This window comes from Leptodactylus fuscus, chromosome 6, assembly GCF_031893055.1.
Source record: "Leptodactylus fuscus isolate aLepFus1 chromosome 6, aLepFus1.hap2, whole genome shotgun sequence".
NCBI lineage: Eukaryota > Metazoa > Chordata > Amphibia > Anura > Leptodactylidae > Leptodactylus > Leptodactylus fuscus.
The window spans coordinates 18,008,767-18,029,354 of record NC_134270.1 but is presented as its reverse complement, the minus strand read 5'-3'; the positions used below and the strand labels follow the sequence as shown (position 1 = coordinate 18,029,354).

General features: G+C 46.4%; 2 protein-coding genes across 2 annotated transcripts in view; both read right to left on the bottom strand.

Moving 5' to 3' along the window:
- The window catches only part of LOC142210357 (uncharacterized), a 341,635-nt gene that overhangs the window by 300,920 nt on the left and 20,127 nt on the right, over positions 1-20,588 (bottom strand). The gene's annotated exons all lie outside the window — the stretch shown is intronic.
- On the bottom strand, positions 12,810-15,884 carry LOC142210362 (uncharacterized). The gene is made up of 2 exons (XM_075279465.1): positions 15,802-15,884; positions 12,810-14,492 (listed from the first exon to the last, which is right to left on the bottom strand). Exon 2 carries the CDS (start codon positions 14,482-14,484, stop codon positions 13,066-13,068), a length of 1,419 nt encoding a protein of 472 aa, XP_075135566.1. The 5' UTR covers positions 14,485-14,492; positions 15,802-15,884; the 3' UTR covers positions 12,810-13,065.

The window sequence follows — 20,588 nt, the reverse complement described above, 5'->3', positions numbered from 1 at the left end:
AGGCCGTGGGCGAGGTCGGGGGAATGGTTCTGGGGAGCAAGGTAGCAGTGAAGCCACAGGGCGTCCCGTGCCTACTCCTGTGGGGCAGCAAGCATTGCGCCACTCCACAGTGCCAGGGTTGCTTGCCACATTAACTAAACTGCAGGGTACAAACCTTAGTAGGCCCGAGAACCAGGAACAGGTCTTGCAATGGCTGTCAGAGAACGCTTACAGCACATTGTCCAGCAGCCAGTCAGACTCTGCCTCCTCTCCTCCTATTACCCAACAGTCTTGTCTTCCTTCCTCCCAAAATTCCGAAGCTTTACAGAACAATAACCCAAACTGTCCCTGCTCCCCAGAGCTGTTCTCCGCTCCTTTCATTGTCCCTCAACCTGCCTCTCCACGTCACGATTCCACGAACCTAACAGAGGAGCATCTGTATCCAGATGCTCAAACACTAGAGTCTCCTCCATCTCCGTTCGATTTGGTGGTGGATGACCAGCAACCCACCCTCATCGACGATGATGTGACGCAGTTGCCGTCAGGGCATCCAGTTGACCGGCGCATTGTGCGGGAGGAGGAGATGAGACAGGAGTTGGAAGAGGAAGTGGTGGATGATGAGGACACTGACCCGACCTGGACAGGGGGGATGTCAAGCGGGGAAAGTAGTGTGGATGTTGAGGCAGGTGCAGCACCAAAAAGGGTAGCTAGAGGCAGAGGCAGAGGTCAGCAGCTTAGGCGAAGCCAGGCCACACCCGGAATCTCCCAAGATGTTCCAGTTCGTACCCAGCCCCGAAAAACTCCCACCTCGAGGGCACGTTTCTCGAAGGTGTGGAGTTTTTTCAAGGAATGCGCCGAGGACAGATATAGTGTTGTCTGCACAATTTGCCTCTCGAAATTGATTAGGGGCTCTGAGAAGAGCAACCTGTCCACCACTTCAATGCGCCGTCATTTGGAATCCAAGCACTGGAATCAGTGGCAGGCAGCAACGGCAGGACAAAGGCCGACTGCCGTTCACGCCACTGCCACTGCCTCTGCCTCTGCCTCTGCCACTGCCACTGCTGACTGTGCTGGCGATGCACTCCAGAGGACGAGCCAGGACACCACTTCATCTGCCTCCGCCACTTTGTTGACTTCTACCTCATCCTCCCCTGGTCCTGTCTTATCTCCTTCTCCTGCACCATCAAGGCACCATCAGGCGTTTCTTTACAACAACCCACCATCTCTCAGACATTGGAGCGGCGGCAGAAATACACTGCTAACCACCCACACGCGCAAGCCTTGAACGCCAACATCGCTAAACTGCTGGCCCAGGAGATGTTGGCGTTCCGGCTTGTTGAAACTCCCGCCTTCCTGGACCTGATGGCAACTGCGGCACCTCGCTATGCCGTCCCTAGCCGTCACTACTTCTCCCGGTGTGCCGTCCCCGCCTTGCACCAGCACGTGTCACTCAACATCAGGCGGGCCCTTAGTTCCGCGCTTTGCACAAAGGTCCACTTGACCACCGACGCGTGGACAAGTGCATGCGGACAGGGACGCTACATTTCACTGACGGCACACTGGGTGAATGTAGTTGAGGATGGGACTGCTTCCCAAACTGGCCCGGTGTACCTCGTCTCCCCGCCTAACATTCCTGGCAGGGACACGAGAAGAACACCCCCCTCCTCCTCCTCTTCTACCGCCTCCTCCTCCGCCACCGCCTCCTCCTCCGCCACCGCCTCCTCCTCCGCTGTTAGATTGACCCCAGCTACGAGTTGGAAACGTTGCAGCACTGGCGTTGGTAGACGTCAGCAGGCTGTGCTGAAGCTGATCAGCTTGGGGGACAGACAGCACACTGCCTCCGAGGTGAGGGATGCCCTCCTCGATGAGACGGCAATATGGTTTGAGCCGCTGCACCTGGGCCCAGGCATGGTCGTTTGTGATAACGGCCGGAACCTGGTAGCAGCTCTGGAGCTTGCCGGACTCCAACATGTTCCATGCCTGGCCCACGTCTTCAACCTAGTGGTGCAACGTTTCCTAAAGAGCTACCCCAATGTTCCAGAGCTACTGGTGAAAGTGCGGCGCATGTGCGCCCACTTTCGCAAGTCGACAGTAGCCGCTGCTAGCTTAAAATCTCTCCAGCAACGCCTGCATGTGCCACAACACCGGCTTTTGTGCGACGTCCCCACACGCTGGAACTCAACGTTTCAGATGTTGAATAGAGTGGTTGAGCAGCAGAGACCTTTGATGGAATACCAGCTACAAAACCCTAGGGTGCCACAAAGTCAGCTGCCTCAGTTTCACATCCATGAGTGGCCATGGATGAGAGACCTTTGTGACATCCTACGGGTCTTTGAGGAGTCCACAAGGAGGGTGAGCTCTGAGGATGCGATGGTGAGCCTTACAATCCCGCTCTTGTGTGTTCTGAGAGAATCCCTGATTGACATCAGGGATAACTCAGATCACACAGAGGAGTTAGGGATAGCATCCGATCCGTCACAGCTGGAGAGTAGGTCCACACATCTGTCCGCTTCACTGCGTTTAATGGAGGAGGAGGAGGAGGAGGAGGAGGAGGAGGAGGAAGAAGAGTTGTCCGATGATGTGATGGTGATACAGGAGGCTTCCGGGCAACTTCGAATCGTCCCATTGTTGCAGCGCGGATGGGTAGACATGGAGGATGAGGAGGAAATGGAGATTGAACTTTCCGGTGGGGCCAGAGGAGTCATGCCAACTAACACTGTGGCAGACATGGCTGAGTTCATGTTGGGGTGCTTTACAACCGACAAGCGTATTGTCAAAATCATGGAGGACAACCAGTACTGGATCTTTGCTATCCTTGACCCCCGGTATAAAAACAACATCTCGTCTTTTATTCCGGTAGAGGGGAGGGCCAATCGCATCAATGCTTGCCACAGGCAATTGGTGCAGAATATGATGGAGATGTTTCCAGCATGTGACGTTGGCGGCAGGGAGGGCAGTTCCTCCAGTAGGCAACCAAGTTCTCACCGGTCCACACAAACGAGGGGCACACTGTCTAAGGTCTGGGACACCTTGATGGCACCCCCTCGCCAAAGTGCCGCCACGGAGGGTCCTAGTGTCACCAGGCGTGAGAAGTATAGGCGCATGTTGCGGGAATACCTTTCCGACCACAGCCCTGTCCTCTCCGACCCCTCTGCGCCCTACACGTATTGGGTGTCGAAGTTGGACCTGTGGCTTGAACTTGCCCTATATGCCTTGGAGGTGCTGTCCTGTCCTGCCGCCAGCGTCCTATCTGAGAGGGTGTTCAGTGCAGCCGGTGGCATCATCACTGACAAGCGCACCCGTCTGTCAGCTGAGAGTGCCGACCGGCTCACTTTGATAAAAATGAACCACCACTGGGTAGAGCCGTCATTTTTGTGCCCACCTGTGTAAAGCACCCCAACATGAAACTCCATGTCTGTACTCAACCTCTCCAATTCCTCCGCATCCTCATACTCATCCACCATAAGCGTTGCACAATTCTGCTAATACTAGGCTCCCTCCACCCTGATTTCCCCCAACTCTGCTGGTTAGAGGCTCCCTCCACCATGAATTTGCCCAAACTGGGCTGTTTAGAGGCTCCCTCCACCATGAATTGGTCCAAACTGGGGTGGTTAGAGGCTCCCTCCACCATGAATTGGTCCAAACTGGGGTGGTTAGAGGCTCCCTCCACCATTAATTGGTCCAAACTGGGCTGGTTAGAGGCTCCCTCCACAATTAATTGGTCCAAACTGGGCTAATTAGAGGCTCCCTCCACCATGAATTGGTCCAAACTGGGTTTTTTAGAGGCTCCCTCCACCATTAATTGGTCCAAACTGGGCTGGTTAGAGGCTCCCTCCACAATTAATTGGTCCAAACTGGGCTAATTAGAGGCTCCCTCCACCATGAATTGGTCCAAACTGGGTTTTTTAGAGGCTCCCTCCACCATGAATTTGCCCAAACTGGGCTGTTTAGAGGCTCCCTCCACCATGAATTGGTCCAAACTGGGCTGGTTAGAGGCTCCCTCCACCATGAATTTCCCAAAACTTGGCTGTTTAGAGGCTCCCTCCACCATTAATTGGTCCAAACTGGGCTGGTTAGAGGCTCCCTCCACCATTAATTGGTCCAAACTGGGCTGGTTAGAGGCTCCCTCCACCATTAATTGGTCCAAACTGGGCTGGTTAGAGGCTCCCTCCACCATTAATTGGTCCAAACTGGGCTGTTTAGAGGCTCCCTCCACCATTAATTGGTCCAAACTGGGCTGGTTAGAGGCTCCCTCCACCATGAATTTGCCCAAACTGGGCTGTTTAGAGGCTCCCTCCACCATGAATTGGTCCAAACTGGGCTGGTTAGAGGCTCCCTCCACCATGAATTTCCCAAAACTTGGCTGTTTAGAGGCTCCCTCCACCATTAATTGGTCCAAACTGGGCTGGTTAGAGGCTCCCTCCACCATGAATTGGTCCAAACTGGGGTTTTTAGAGGCTCCCTCCACCATGAATTGGTCCAAACTGGGGTTTTTAGAGTCTCCCTCCACCATGAATTGGTCCAAACTGGGGTTTTTAGAGTCTCCCTCCACCATGAATTGGTCCAAACTGGGGTTTTTAGAGGCTCCCTCCACCATGAATTTGCCCAAACTCTGCTGGTTAGAGGCTCAATCCACCCTGATTTTCAAAACAAATGTTGGTGCCAACCTCAACTTACTACAAGGGCCAAATTCACTGCTGGTGACAAGCTCTCCTCACTGCAAGTGCCAAATACACATGTTTCAAGGTGTTTTCCTACTGTCAGAGAGGTGGTATTGAGTGTGTAAAGTGTGTAGTTGTTAGGCTGTGATGTTGGGGTAATAGAGGGTCTTTGGTGTGTTAGATGCCCCCAGACATGCTTCCCCTGCTGTCCCAGTGTCATTCCAGAGGTGTTGGCATCATTTCCTGGGGTGTCATAGTGGACTTGGTGACCCTCCAGACACGGATTTGGGTTTCCCCCTTAACGAGTATCTGTTCCCCATAGACTATAATGGGGTTCGAAACCCGTTCGAACACACGAACATTGAGCGGCTGTTCGAATCGAATTTCGAACCTCGAACATTTTAGTGTTCGCTCATCTCTAATAGGTATGGGGGGGGGGGTGGATGCTTTTTTAATGTTGCAATTTAGGTTTGATTTGTCCATCTCAAAACTGTGAAAATTGCTCTGGCTACTGGAGGTGCAAAATTTCCAGAGACCCTTGGCAGCGAAAAGGTTAACAGCTGTCGAAAATCCGGAGCAGGTGGATCATCAACACCAACAACACGCTCATTATATGGTGTCCCAGCGAGCTGCTGAGATGCCGGCACAATCACAGGCACAGTGCGAGAAACCAGTTGAGCAGCAGGCCGGCTTGAGATATGCCGAAAAGCTGAAGCAGGCAAACCATTGACGGCAGCAATTTGCTGAATATAGGCGGATCATCCACGCCGACAACTCGCAGACGAAGTCACGGGCAGAGGCTAGTGTTTCTATAATACAGTAATGTACTTGTGATGGGTTGCACGGTGGCTCAGTGTTTAGCACTAGGGTCCTGGGTTTGAATCTGACCAAGGACAACATGTGCATAGAGCTGGGTATGTTCTCCCAGTATTTGTGTGGGTTTCCTCCAGTTACTCCATTTTCCTCCAACATGCCAAAAATATACTGATAGGCAGACAACTGACTCTTTTGGGGGTTGGGGATGAGTGCCTGTATAGCAGCCATTAACTCCCCTACTCCACAACTCTCCCTGTGCTTTGAGTCCCTTGTGTGAGAAAAGAGCATTATAAATGTTTGTTACTGTTATAATATTAATGCAGCAGAGTATGTGATATGTTTGTATCAGGACTGTAAATATGTGAATATTAGGGTGTGTGTGATATACATGTAGCAGAGCTGTGTTAACTGCAATGTATGGACATGTTAACTCACCCAGTTTTACCAGACGCCTCATATTTTATGGGCCCCCTCACCCAATGATTAATATCTTTTACCTGACTCCAGGTACCCTATTTCAGTTTCTTGCTGGGACCAGTGATCAGCTACGGTCTCAGCAGGAGGCTCAGAGTGAAGAGTAGGGCAATGTCCAAATAGTGAGACCTCTCCGGAAGACCACCACACTTTCTGTGATGGATTTCCAGTTTTCCATACTAGCCATTCTCTTTGAGAAGACCTATTCATGCAATCTTGAGTTGTCACTATATGAGTGTACTACAGCTCCACATACACAGGCACTCTTGATTGAAAGCAGGCATTACGGCTAGTGTTCCATGACCAAGATGCGGCCGTAAACTTCGTTGTGTGTGTAATCCAGATTTACCAGCCGGAATGCTATCTGGGGAGACAGTCTCTTTGATAGTCTCTCCTGTACCTATCTTGCTCATGTACAGAAATTGTACTGTTGTGACCCTGTTGTGAAACTTCCTACAGATTCCCCTCCACCTATTTGCATACAGCGTGGCACTCAACAAGGGTGATCATTATCCCCTGCCTTCTTTGCTCTAGTGATAGAACCATTGGGGAGGGCCATTCGCTCCCACCTTGGCATAAAAGACATGCGAATTGGAGATTGATTATAAATTTAATCTCTTTGCAGATGATATGTTGTTGACTATTACTAACCCTTTAGTTTCCCTCCCAAACTTGATTAATACCCACTCTCATTTTACACAATTGTCAGGGCTTAAAGGGACCCTATCATTGGATATCCTTTTTTTCTCCCTAACACATAGGAATAGCCTTAAAAAAGGCTATTCTCCTACCTTTAGATGACTTCTCTGCACCGCTGTTCGTTAGAAATCCAGGTTTTCTTCAGGAATGCAAATAAGTTCTTTCGCAGCAGTGGGGGTGGTCTCCAGCGCTCAAACAGCACTGGGGGCTTCCCAAATGCTGTGATAGAACTCTCCAGCGATGCCTCTATCTTCTTCTGGAATGCCCTCTCCCTGTGTCTTCTTCCGTCCTGGGTTTCAAACTTCTAGGCCTCGGGCAGAGCCGACAAGAAAATGGCCGCTTACACCAGCTTACTGTGTAAGTGGCCATTTTCTTGTGGCCCGGACATGCGCAGTCGGCTCTGCCCAAGGCCTAGAAGATTGAAATCCAGGACTACTGTTTAACAACCCCCTTTTCCCTCCTGGCCTACTCCCTGAGGTATTAGTTTGGTGGAAACACGCTCGGTTCCACTGCCTTCATGATTTCGTCTGTAACTGACGGGTTTACACTAAAGAATACTTTGCTACTACATTTTTGGTCTGTTCAGATTTTCCATTTTCTATGTTCCCTCACGCCACTGAATCCTGGGATCACCCCTACTAGTTTTGAAAGACTGTTTATTTCATACAGTGGAGAGGGGATCTCTCTCATTTGTATATGGCTTACTTAACGCCCCTCCCCTGACACTAAGATTGACTTTACGATGGCCTGGAAACAAGACCTCGACTCTACCCTAACCCCTGCCCAATGGACCGACTGTTGTCTGTCATCAGCAAAGGGTCACCCCTATGGAACCTTAATTAAAGATCCTTCATAGGACCTATTTGGTCCCAGAAAGTTTGCATAGATATTACCCCAGTCTTGCCCCTTTGTTTTAGGAGTTGCAATGCCTTAGGCACTAACTTTCCCTGTTTAATGGTCATGCCCTTCTGACCACCACTTTTGGATAGCCATGCATGGAATGCCTCATTGTCTCTTTCAACAGTACTTTCCGATGTCAGCACCCATTTTCCTTCTTAGCTTTAAACCTGTGAGCCTGAAACTTACGCAATTTATATCAATTCTTAGAATTCATATCAATTTCATACCTTTCCTCTCGTTGACTGATGTTATTTGAAGAGTCGATACTGTTATTGCGCCACGAAAAAATTAATGACTCTATCTATGATACCCACCCACTTTTTTAAAAAAGATCTGAACGCTCCGGATTAACAGGTCTCGCATCCCGGGTCTGCCATATTACCTAGAGCTTTCATTGCTGGATAAGATTCCCAACACCATTTACCCACTCCCAGGTAGGATCTTCTTCTCATCCAACCCCCATGTTTAAATTATGGTGCTACATCCCCCTCTATCTCCCTTTATGGTTGGTTTTAGGTATTAGTTACTTTTTACCACTTTGTTATTATCTGTTTTTACTTACTATTTTGTAGTCTACCTGCTTTACATTTCTGTTATTTTACGCAACTGGACTTATATTATGATTAGGTTTGAGCGATCGGGATCAGAAAAGATCGGATTATGATTGGCGATCGAGTAAATTTCACGATCGCGATCGGAATTCCGATCCCAATCTTTTTAGGCGGGATCGAGGTTGGAGGTTATTTCCCACAATGCATTGCTACTGGCCAAGCATTGTGGAAAAAGCTAACAATGTTAGCTAGGTCCCATAGAATGAATGGAGGCTGTGTCCATTCATTCTAATGGGAGACTAGCTAACATCTCTAGTATCTAACACTTACCTGCACAGATCGCTGGTCTGGTCCCCACTGTTCTCGGTCCTCTTCTCGCCTCGCTGCCCCCGCCTCCCAGGTTAGTGTTACAGACCTAGGAAGAAGGCGGGGCTTGTGGCTTAGGAGAGTGTGGGCGAGTACTGGGATGGGAGACGTCACATCTCCCCGCCCACACTCTCCTAAGTCACAAGCCCCACCTTCTTCCTGGGTCTGTAACACTAACCTGGGAGGCGGGGGCAGCGAGGCGAGAAGAGGACTGAGAACAGCGGGGACCGGATCAGCGATCTGTGCAGGTAAGTGGACAGCAGGGGGGACTAAGTAGCCAGAGGATTTTTTTTTAATCACTACACAGAGTGGATTCTAACAATTAAAGCGTTCAATTTTTAGACTCCATGCTGTGTAGTGAATAGGATAGTTTTTAAAATCCGATCTCCGATTATTTAAAAAAAAAAAAAAAAAAATTAAAAAAAGGGCTAGGGCTTATCTTTCAGGGACTTTATTTTTCACAATTTATGATGCAAGGTCAGTGGGTCTTAAACTTACTTGCACTCTAAAGACTTTGAGTGGTGGTGGCCCCGTACCCTGTCTCTCTCCTCTCTATTACACTAAGAAGAAGATGATGTAGTGGAGTGTTTGCATCTGTGGGAGTGAGCAGTGGTGGCTTCTGACATCTGGCCACGAAGGTAGCCAAGCCCACAGCATAGCAGCATCCAGGAGGTGGGACCCAATAGGCGGACTCAGGAGGAACAAAGCAGGACTCTGGAGTGGCAAAAACCCTGCAGAATCAGGGTAGGGCTTATTTTTGGAGAAACATGGTATTGAGGCTGGTCAATGGCCAACCTCTAAAGCTATGTAATTAAAGTCCTTTAGAGTTGTATTGCAGTCTATGGGACATGCATTCAAAATATTCTAGGCTAAAGCCCCCTGGGGGGTTAATAAAATAGTTAAATAAAAATTCAAATCACCCCTTTTCCCTAGATTTGTATGTAAAACGAAATTATATATCCATGAAGGGGCGGATCCAGGGCCGGGCGAGCCGGGCAACCGTCCGGGGCCCCGCGCTTAGCGGGGCCCCGCGGCCCGGCCCTAACAAAATGGTCCCGGTCAGCCTCGGCATAGTCGGGCAAGTGCCGGGGCCCACAGAGCCTCTGGGGGCCCCCCGGCACTTGCCTGTCACGATTTCAGCTCATCGGCGTCCGTCCGCCGATGAGCTGAATACATACGCGATTAAAGCAGGAGCTGTGACCTCAGCTCCTGCTTTAAAGCTCCGTGCCGGCTTGCGTGTGTAGGCGCGATGACGTCATCACATCATGCTTACACACGCAAGCCGGGCCGCAGCTAAGCAGGAGCTGAGGTCACAGTTCCTGCATCGCGTATGTGACTGGAGTGAGAGAGCGGAGAGAGGAGCGTCGGGGGAACGATGGAAGGTGAGTGATAGAAGGTGAGTGTAAGTGTTTGTTTTGTATTAAATATTAAGGTGGAACATAATGAAGGGGGCCCATGAAACTGGGGGGCAAATGAAGGGGAGGGGGGGGAACGGCATGACACTGGGGAAGATGAAGGGGGTGGGGAGAGAACGGCATGAAACTGGGGACAGAGATGGAGGGGGCCCAAAGAAACTGGGGGGCAAATGAAGGGGAGGGGGGAACAGCATGACACTGGGGCAGATGGAGGGGGGAGAACAGCATGACACTGGGGCAGATGGAGGGGGGAGAACGGCATGACACTGGGGCAGATGGAGGGGGGAGAACGGCATGACACTGGGGCAGATGAAGGGGGAAGAACGGCATGACACTGGGGCAGATGGAGGGGGGGAGAACAGCATGACACTGGGGCAGATGGAGGGGGGAGAACAGCATGACACTGGGGCAGATGGAGGGGGGAGAACAGTATGACACTGGGGCAGATGAAGGGGGGAGAACAGCATGACACTGGGGCAGATGAAGGGGGGAGAACGGCATGTCACTGGGGCAGATGAAGGGGGAGAGAACAGCATGACACTGGCAAATGAAGGGGGGGAGAACGGCATGACACTGAGGCAGATGAAGGGGGGAGAATAGCATGACACTGGGGTGGATGGAGGGGGGAGAACAGCATGGCACTGGAACAGATAGAGGGGGAGAGAAACAGCATGACACTGGGGCAGATGAAGGGGCGAGAACGGCATGACACTGGAGCAAATGAAGGGGGAGAGAACGACATGACACTGAGGCAGATGAAGGGGGGGGATGGCATGACACTGGGGCAGATGAAGGGGGGGAGAATGGCATGACACTGGAGCAGATGAAGGGGGGGAGAATGGCATGACACTGGGGCAGAGACTGGGGGGGACATGAAACTGGGCAGATAAAGGGGGAGAATGGCATGAAACTGGGGACAGAGATAGAGGGGGGGACATGAAACTAGGGGTAGATGAAGGGTGTATATGAAAATGGGGAGAGATGGAGGGGGGACATATAATTTACGGGTGACTGTAGGAGGATTATACTGTGTGGAATCACATGAAAAATTAATGAGAATGGGCGGAGTCAACATAAAAGTGGGCGCTGCGCGTAGGGCCCCGCCAAAGTCAATTGCCCAGGGCCCCGCAAACCCTGGATCCGCCACTGTATCCATGCATCTGAAAACGCCTGGTCCACAAACATACAAACATTTTTCCCTTATGGTGAACGCTGTAGTGGGAGGAAAAAAACCAAAAGAGCCAAACCACTTTTTTTTTTTTTTTTTTTTTTTTTAAATACTAGGCCGGGAAAGGTGAAAGAAAACACCAGAGTGGTCTCCCAGACCACATTGGGAGACACCAGAGACACCAGAGTACCGGGGACAGGTGAGTTTGTTCTACCCTTGATTCCTGTGGTAGACCTGGCCATATTCAGTTTATGTGCAAGCATCAACGAGTCTTGGGTGCCTATAACTCTGTCACTGGTTTACCATTTGTCCCTCTCCTTAGACCACTTCTTGTAGTTACTACATACTGGGAAGTCTCCATTGGACCTGCCATTTTGGAGATGTTGCTAGTGATAAGGAGATCCACATGTTACAAACCAACACTAAAAACGAATATGCCAAAAAAAAAAAACAATTTCCCAAATCACATTCCAGAAAATCAAAAAATTTGATATCAACTAATGTTCCCAAGGGCCAAGAGTCTAGCAAAGGCTATGGAGAAGCTTGAGATCCATACAGTGGAGGAACATATTGATGCAATGCTATACCCCACACATGATTGGGCTGTCAGGGATTGCAATATGTCCTTATGTTGTATTTACCTAGGTTATATAGGGATACCAGATTATTACAATGAGAAAAGGAAAAAGAAGACAACAGTGAGGCATCTGCCTTTATGTATAATGGAATTATACAGAGACTGTGTTATAAATACTTCAATGCCAAACGTATCATTTAAATTGGGCTACTTTTGCACCGAGACTAGTTTTTCCAAAAAAATCATGAGACAGGATTTCCATAATACACGGTATATATCAAACAGTGTTCTCTGTACCGACCTAGAAAATAATACATGTGGTAATTCTATAAACTGTTATGTTACACCAGTGATGTGTTGTCTACTCGAGTATAAGACGAACCGAATATAAGCCGAGGTCCCTAATTTTACCACAAAAACCTAGGAACCTTATTGACTCGAGTATAAGCCGAGATGGGGAAATCCACCATTGCAGATAATAATCTGGTCATGTGCATTACAGCTTAGTTACTCCATGTGCCTCATAGTAATATCAGTTAACCCCATCATGTCCCTCACATTAACCCCCTGTGTGCCTCACATAAGAGTTACTGATATGTGGGACATATGGAGGTGATAATGAGGTATTTCCATATTTAAAGTCCTTTATTAGTAGCCCCATGTGTCTCACATATTAGTAACCCTTATATAGGGCACACAGGGGTTAATATGAGGAACATGATGGGGTTAACTGCTATTATTGTGAGGCACATGGAGTTACTGAAACTAAATGAATAACCCCAAATGCCTGACATTACTAGGAATAGTAACCCCAACAGCTACCAGAACCATAGGGGAGTGGTGGAGAATAGTAATTAAGTCTTAGGGCTAGTTCACACGTGAACTGCCCGCGCGGGTTTTGGTACAGAGAGAGACGCGTCGAGACGCGTCTCTCTCTTGTCAAAACCCGCCCGCCGCGACCATCGCTGTCGCGGCTTAACCCTCTGCTGTCGGCTCAAATGAATGAGCCGACATAGGAGGGAGCTGCCGGGGGCGGAAGCCGCGCGGCTTCCGCCTGAGGAAAGGTCATGTCCTTTCTTTTCTCCGCTAGCAGCAGCTCGCCGCTAGCGGAGAACAGAAGCCCGGCGGTCTCCATAGACCACCATTATAAGGGGAGGTTTTGGACGCGAAATCCGCTGTCAAAAACCTCCCCTTATACTCACGTGTGAACTAGCCCTTAGGGGTAGGACAGTAAGCAGAGCAACTTGTCTCTGCAAATAGCAATTTTTTTCATTTTAAGTTATTTGGACAAAATATTTCGTATGTGGATATGACTTGAGTGAGAAATTCTAATGACTAAAGTATCATTTACACTGAAACACTGACTGTGAGACGATACTAGCAAGTCAATCAGTGCCCAATAGTATAATTTACATGGGACAATCATGACTGTATGTATAGAACATTACCCTAATTCTGGTCATGAGAATGGCTTCTTCCCTGTGTGAATTCTCTGATGTCGTACAAGAGCTGACTTTATACTATAACATTTCCCACAGTCTGAACATGAAAATGGCTTCTCTCCTGTGTGACTTCTCTGATGTGTAACAAGATCTGACTTCTGATAAAAACATTTCCCGCAGTCTAAACATGAGAATGGCTTATTCCCTGTGTGAATTCTCTGATGTCTAACAAGACCTGGTTTATCGCTATAACATTTTCCACATTCTGAACATGTGAATGGTCTCTCACCTGTGTGTTTTCTCTGGTGTCTAACAAGAGCTGGTTTATCACTATAGCATTTCCCACATTGTGAACATGAAAATGGCTTCTCCCCTGTGTGAATTCTTTGATGTTTCACAAGATCTGATTTTTGATAAAAGCATTTACCGCATTCTGAACATGAAATTGGCATCAACCCTGTATGAACTCGCTGATGTCTAACACAAGCGGATTTAAAGCTATAACATTTCCCACATTCTGAACAAGAAAATGGCTTCTCCCCTGTGTGAATTCTTTGATGTCTAACAAGATCTGATTTCTGGTTAAAGCAATTCCCACATTCTGAGCATAAAAATGGCTTCATCCCTGTGTGAATTCGCTGATGCGTAACAAGGTTTGATTTCTGATAAAAACATTTCCCACATTCGGAACATGAAAAAGGCTTCTCCTCCGTGTGGATTCTCTGATGTTTAACAAGAGCACGTTTATCACTATAGCATTTCCTGCATTGTGAACATGAAAATGGCTTCTCCCCTGTGTGAATTCTCTGATGTCTAATAAGAGTTGATTTATCGCTCCAACATCTCCCACATTCTGAACATGAAAATGGTTTCTCTCCTGTGTGAATTCTCTGATGTGTAACAAGAACTGATTTCTGATAAAAACATTTTCCACATTCTGAACATGAATATGGCTTATTTTGTGTATGAACTCTCTGATGTCTAACACAAGCTGCTTTGAAGCTGTAACATTTCCCACATTCTGCACATGAATATGGCTTCTCTCCTGTGTGAATTCTCTGATGGTTAACAAGATTTGCTTGATCTGTGAAACATTCCCCACATTCAGAACATAAACAAGGCTTTGTCTCTATGTGAGTTTTCTGATGGTCAAAAAGATCTGATTTCCAAGTAAAACATTTCCCACATTCTAAGCATAGAAAAGGCTTCACCTCTGTATGAGCCCTTTGATATTCAACACTACTACTGTGCTTTTGTTCTTGCTTCACAGTCAGTGATGGATCAGAAGATAGGAAGTGTATAAAAGGAACTGATAAAAGATCTTCGTGGTAAAGGGCCGAGGATATAATGGCATGTTCTTCATATGTATCTTGTGTGATACCACCATCATCTGCTTTATAATCTGAAGATATGAGATGTTCCTCTGAGCTCCTCATACAGTCATCTGCCAAGAAGAAAACGGATTTGATTATTTTTGAATACAGTAACCTGAAAATTATGCTTTAGATTTTTTTTTCATTGGGTAGCATTTCTACATAAAAATGTCCAGAAAAAGTACAAAGCAAAATTGGAGGCAAAAACAGATGTCAAGTTAACAGTAGACCTCAGGGTGAGGACCAGTAGATGATGATGTTTGGCCACCAGGTTGGTCTCCTCTTCTTTCTTGCAGCCACCATCTTCCTAGGTTCATGTGTCACTGCTCCTGTCACCTCTCTTTTTTAATTAAATGCTCAGTGGGTGCCAAAAAATGACCCTTCCATTATCTAATCAATAACCAAAAGATCATGGTAATTTTCAGGCTTCCATAAAACATACTGCCTCGCTGCCATAGAACCTATTTTAGAAAAAGATTAGCATAAGTCACTCCCCTTTTTTCTAGCTTAAAGGGGTCATCCAGGATTTGGAGCAACCCTTGGGGTGACCAGAGCGGGTGTAAAAGAAATGAAAAAAAAAATAGGCATACACACTTGTCCACAGCTCTCCATTGCCCACTATGGTTTCCCTTTCTGTTGTGTGCCAAAAGCCATGAGCCTATGTGAACACCAACATGACACCAACAGTCATTAGAGAGGAACCGGTGACAGCACTGTTGAGGCCACTGATTGATCACGTCAGCCTCGTCATGCAACAGAAAGAGGACCAGAAGTGGACAATGAAATCCTGGGGACAGGCAAGTATACACATTTTTTTTAGGTTGGATGAAGACACCATTAAGTCCAACCTATAACCGTACAGTGTTGATCTAGAGGCAGGCAAACCCCCATAAAGCTCTCTCCTCTGTACTGGTCTGTCACTCATCCAGGTCATGTCGTGTGTACTGAGCGCTGGGTCACAAAAAGTTTATATCTCTATTAGGAGGGAATTATCAGAATTTCTTCCTTTCAATACACACTACAGCAGCGAGATGACAACCTTCATGATGTGCCATCTAGTTACATTGGTAATTGATATGGCAGCTTGTTTTACCAGTATTGCTGATATTTTGTCTTTCATTTTTGATGGAATCTGCAATGGAGACTCCTTACATAGTCCACAATGCAGATGTTAACATAACCTTTATTATCTGCCCTGTCAAACACAATGTAACAATGGACAAATAAAGACATATACAAACTTTGAACAATGACAAAAGTCACACTGAAAACATATGGATTTATTAAAAAACCTAATTGAGAAACATAAAACAAATGAATATTACAACACAATAGCCAAACATAATGTGAACAGGCTCCTATTTAGTAGCTACTACTCACCGGGGTGGTCACCTGTATTAATGTCCTCCGTACTCTCCTCATCACCCCTCACAGATGTCTCCGAAGCATTAATAATGTTCAGATCTTCACCCGGATACAAAAGCTGTGAAACAAATATTGTACAAGTCACCAGACGGATGGAGAAGTCATGTGGAATATTTTATAGGAGAAGAAAAGATCATTCATTATCATGACCACCAAAAGTGACAGCAGGAGTTATCTGACCAAATAGCTGCAGGTCTCCTGGATAAATCCACCATGTTGGTTCCTTATTCCAACCAGCAGCCTCCATAGCCAGAAAACTGTGAGAAGATCCAGACAACATGTCATGTCTATGGTCAGCTTTATCCTGCCATCTCCACCTTTCTCATTACACAAGTAGAAAACATCTAATACTGTGGGATAAAACCAGACTGACCACGAGACCTTCACAGCCCTTCTACAGGACAGAGGAAGATTTCATGTCACCTTATCTCCATCTACCTGATCATCCTGGAGGACATTTTCTTCCTTACAGTCCTGTGGTAGAAGAGGACTGGGACATCTCTCCGGTGATGTTCTCTTACTGGATGGAACTGGAGGAAACACATACAGGGACTGAATTCATTCTTTCCATACAGATAATGAGAGGCCGTGTGTATTTAGTCATGTCTATTACCTGCTGATGTGAGGGGCTGCTGATCCTCCATCATCACCTCCTTGTACACATCTTTGTGTCCTTCTAAATACTCCCACTCCTCCATGGAGAAATAGACAGTGACATCCTGAAACCTTATAGGAACCTGACAACACAATGATACAGTCATCACCAGATCCCTTCATAGCGCTCCTGTATAATGTCCCAGCATTCCCAGCAGTGTCACCTCTCCAGTCAGCAGCTCAATGATCTTGTTGGTGAGTTCTAGGATCTTCTGTCCATTGATCTCCTCCTGTATCAGGGAGTGAGGTGGAGGCCCCGGGATTGGGCTCAGGGTTCTCCCCCATCCTTCAGATACAGGAGCCTGACAGCGCCCACTAGAGGTCTTCTTCACTACTGTGTAATCCTGTTTATGGAGAGTCACATTAATAAATATCACTCCATCCATTCCCAGAGTCCCTCACCTCTCCAGTCATATCATCTGTTATTACTATAGATAAGAATGATGTAATGTGACATCACCAGAATCTCTCACCTCTCCAGTAAGCTGGTACAGGATCTCTAGGGTGAGATTTATTATACTTTCTGCCATCTTGCCCCTGTCTCTCTCCATCCTTGTTAGGTCAATCAGAAAAATTGTGTTATATCTCAAACATGTCCACAGATGGGATCCTGTATTGTAGAAATCTGAATTAAAAAAAAATCATAATAACTATAACAAACAAAAGAGGAGATAATAAATTGTAGATATTGTATCTCTGGTATATAGCTCTGGTATCTCCCGGGCATTGTGTCTTATTTTGAGTCTCTTCTTACCTATAACATATCCTATAGTGCAGGGCTGGGTGATTACACCCTGAATCAAAATTACAGTTAATGGAACATTTTACAATAATTATGGTTATCAAACGATCTTGGACACTAAATCACCCACAGATCTTTATAGACTGAGGACTCCGACACCTTCATAAATGGCTGACAGCTATGGTTAGACAGACACAGTAAAGATCCTCTAATTCACAAAAACCCACCGTGATGGAATTACTATTAAAGTAAATATGTAACAAACTATCTATCTAATTAATTATATAATAATTGTGTTATATTAAATATAATCATTTTATTTTAAAACTTTAAAACTTTTTTCTGACTTAGACTCCTACTCCAAGTCACAGATTACGGAGATCTTATCAATTGTCAGACAGAACAGTAAATCTTCTAATTCACAAAAACAGCCAGTGATTGATTCCTATGAAAGTAAATATGTAACACTCTAAGTATCTCATTAATTATATAATGTTGATAAATGTATAATATCAATTAAAATCATTAATCTTCTTCTTTATCTCATTTGGTTTTCTATATTGTTGTTCTGTTTGTACAACTGAAAAATCTTTCAATAAAAACTACTATTTAATTTTAAAAAAAAATCATTTTATCTAAGAGTCAGAAACTGTTTTCCCAATCTCAACTCGATCCCAAAAATGTTCCCGATTCCAGCAACACGGTTCTATTAGCTACTAAACATGTCACGGATATCACTTAAATTTTTGCTACATATTCTTATTGTTCCGTTAAAGGAGTCACGGTTGAGATGGGAATAGATTGCTGTTGATTCCAACCACCAGGCTAAGGCCTCATTCACATCTGCATTGGTATTCCATTTGGGGGAGTCCGCATGGGGACTCCCCACCCAAACGGAACACCAAACGCGGTGTGCCAGTGAAAGCACACGGATTCCCATAGACTATAATGGGATCCATGTGCTTGCCGCGAGATCTCCGCAGGGATCATGCGGACAGGAAAGTACTTCACAATCTAATTTCCTGTCCGCATGATTTGTGCGGGCAGTGCGTGGCAAGCACACAGACCCCATTATAGACCATGGGGATCTGTGTGCTTTCACTGCACACTGCTTGCAAATTCATTCGGTAGTCCAGTCAAGGGGTCCCCATGCGGACTCCCCCGGACGGAATACCAACGCAGATGTGAACCAAGGGTAAGACTTCCAGAAACTGCCAAACCTCACTGTTCTACACTGTTTCCAAAGCTCCCATAAAAGAGTAGAGGGATTATGGAAACAGCACAGAACACCCACCTTCAGCTGTTTTAGTAACTCCCAACCACCACATGGTGACCAGAGATATAAGAACAATAATCCCTCAAGTTACAACGTCCCCAAGATAAGATATATTTGTCATACAATGGTATTTTCTGGCCTACTTGATCTCAAACTGAACATAGATACTTGGCTAGAGGTCCTAACTAGAGATGAGCGAACACTGTTCGGATCAGCCGATCCGAACAGCACACTCCCATAGAAAAGAATGGAAGCACCTGGCACGCTGACTTTACCGGCGGCCGGCGTCACAGGTGCTTCCATTCATTTCTATGGGAGCGTGCTGTTCGGATCGGCTGATCCGAACAGTGTTCGCTCATCTCTAGTCCTAACAAATCATCATGGTCATGTCACTGGTAAGCCTTTATATTAGCGAAGTGTATGCACTGATGGACAGACTAGTAGCCCCTCTCTACAGTATAGTGTGGCATTACAGGTTCTTCTCTTTCCTGTGACAGGATGTGCTACTCTATTAGACTCCAGGAGACATTGGGAACATTTTGGAAGACTTTATTTTATTGGTTGTAGAACTACAAGGGCTTCTCTCCAGACTCCAGAGTATAATAATCAGAGGCCCTGGGTTGATGTGCAAAATTAATGAACTGCTCATACTGACCTTCTCTTTGAGGCCTGTCAATGCGCATCGTCAATGTCATAATAGAGCTGGCTCATACCGAGAAGGGTTCATCCTGAATATTCCAAATTGTTCATTTTTTTACCAAACCCAGACCCCAGGGCATTATGCATTCATACTCACTTTCTGTTGCCTCTCTTATGGTGCTCAATGCATTTTTGTGACATCAGCACTGAGGCCTATGATAGGCCTGGACTGGGTATGCTGGATAACTTTACAAGAAAAGTGCCAGACTCAAGGAGGCTCAAGAGAGGTAAGGGAGGAGGAGTATGATTTTTTTTTCCACCCCACCCCTGGGTCTCCATATATTAATGTCACTTTTCACTTTGACATAACTTCGGCTGTGTTTGCCTTACAGAGCCATAAATTTTTATAATTTAATTAGGGCTGGGAGAAGTAGAAAAAAAATGTAAAAATTCATACTCACTAGCGATGAGCAAGTACTATTCAAAACGGCCGTTTGGAATAGCACGCACCCATAAGAATGAAGGGAAGCGACCGGCATTCAGACTTTTTTTTTTTTTTTCTTTTTTTTTAAATATAGATTGTGAGCCCCACATAGAGCTCACAATGTACATTTTTCCCTATCAGTATGTCTTTGGAATATGGGATGGAAATCCATGCAAACACGGGGAGAACATACAAACTCCTTGCAGATGGTTTTATGCCCTTGGTGGGATTTGAACACCAGGACTCCAGCGCTGCAAGGCTGCAGTGCTAACCACTGAGCCACCGTGTGGCCCCCTGGCATTCAGACTTTTAACCCCCTGCGTGTCGGCTGCGTCCATTCATTCCTAGGGGTGAGTGTTAATCGAAATGGGATTTTCGAATAGTACTCGTTCATCTCTAATACTCACCTGTCACGGTGCTCCAGAGTCCTCCCCGCGTGGTCCTGCTGCTTCGGCATCTTCTCAAAGTGAAACTGCTTGCCGGCTGTGACATCTCAGATCACTTCTGCTGACGCCACTGATTGGCCTCTGTGGTCATGTGACCATGGAGGCCAATCATCAGTCTACGGAAGAGACCTCAGGAGGTCACAGGTAGTGACATTTAATTACATTTGCGTCGGATGATTTGAAAAAAATTAAACGTTTTGTCAATTTTTTCCTGGACAACCCCTTTAAATGGAAAGGGCTTGTAGTCAGTTTCCAGGACAGATATCCTCTCAGTCTGCACTTGACCGTAAAGGTCATATTATTTAGTAAAATTTGTAAAACCAATAGTATATATGGAAATACTACAATCGTACTAACCCGAAGTTATACCGTATATTGAATGCAGAAAATCTCTCACAAGGCTACACAAATAATAAACTTCTGGCTCTTGTAATGTGGCAATGAAAAACCTACATAAAAGATGGTGGGTAAACCCTGCAGTAATGAACAGGTTAATGCTAT

What these genes read in the sequence shown, in the direction of transcription:
- LOC142210362 (XM_075279465.1), bottom strand. Translation starts at nt 14,484, where the DNA reads ATGAGGAGCTCAGAGGAACATCTCATATCTTCAGATTATAAAGCAGAT.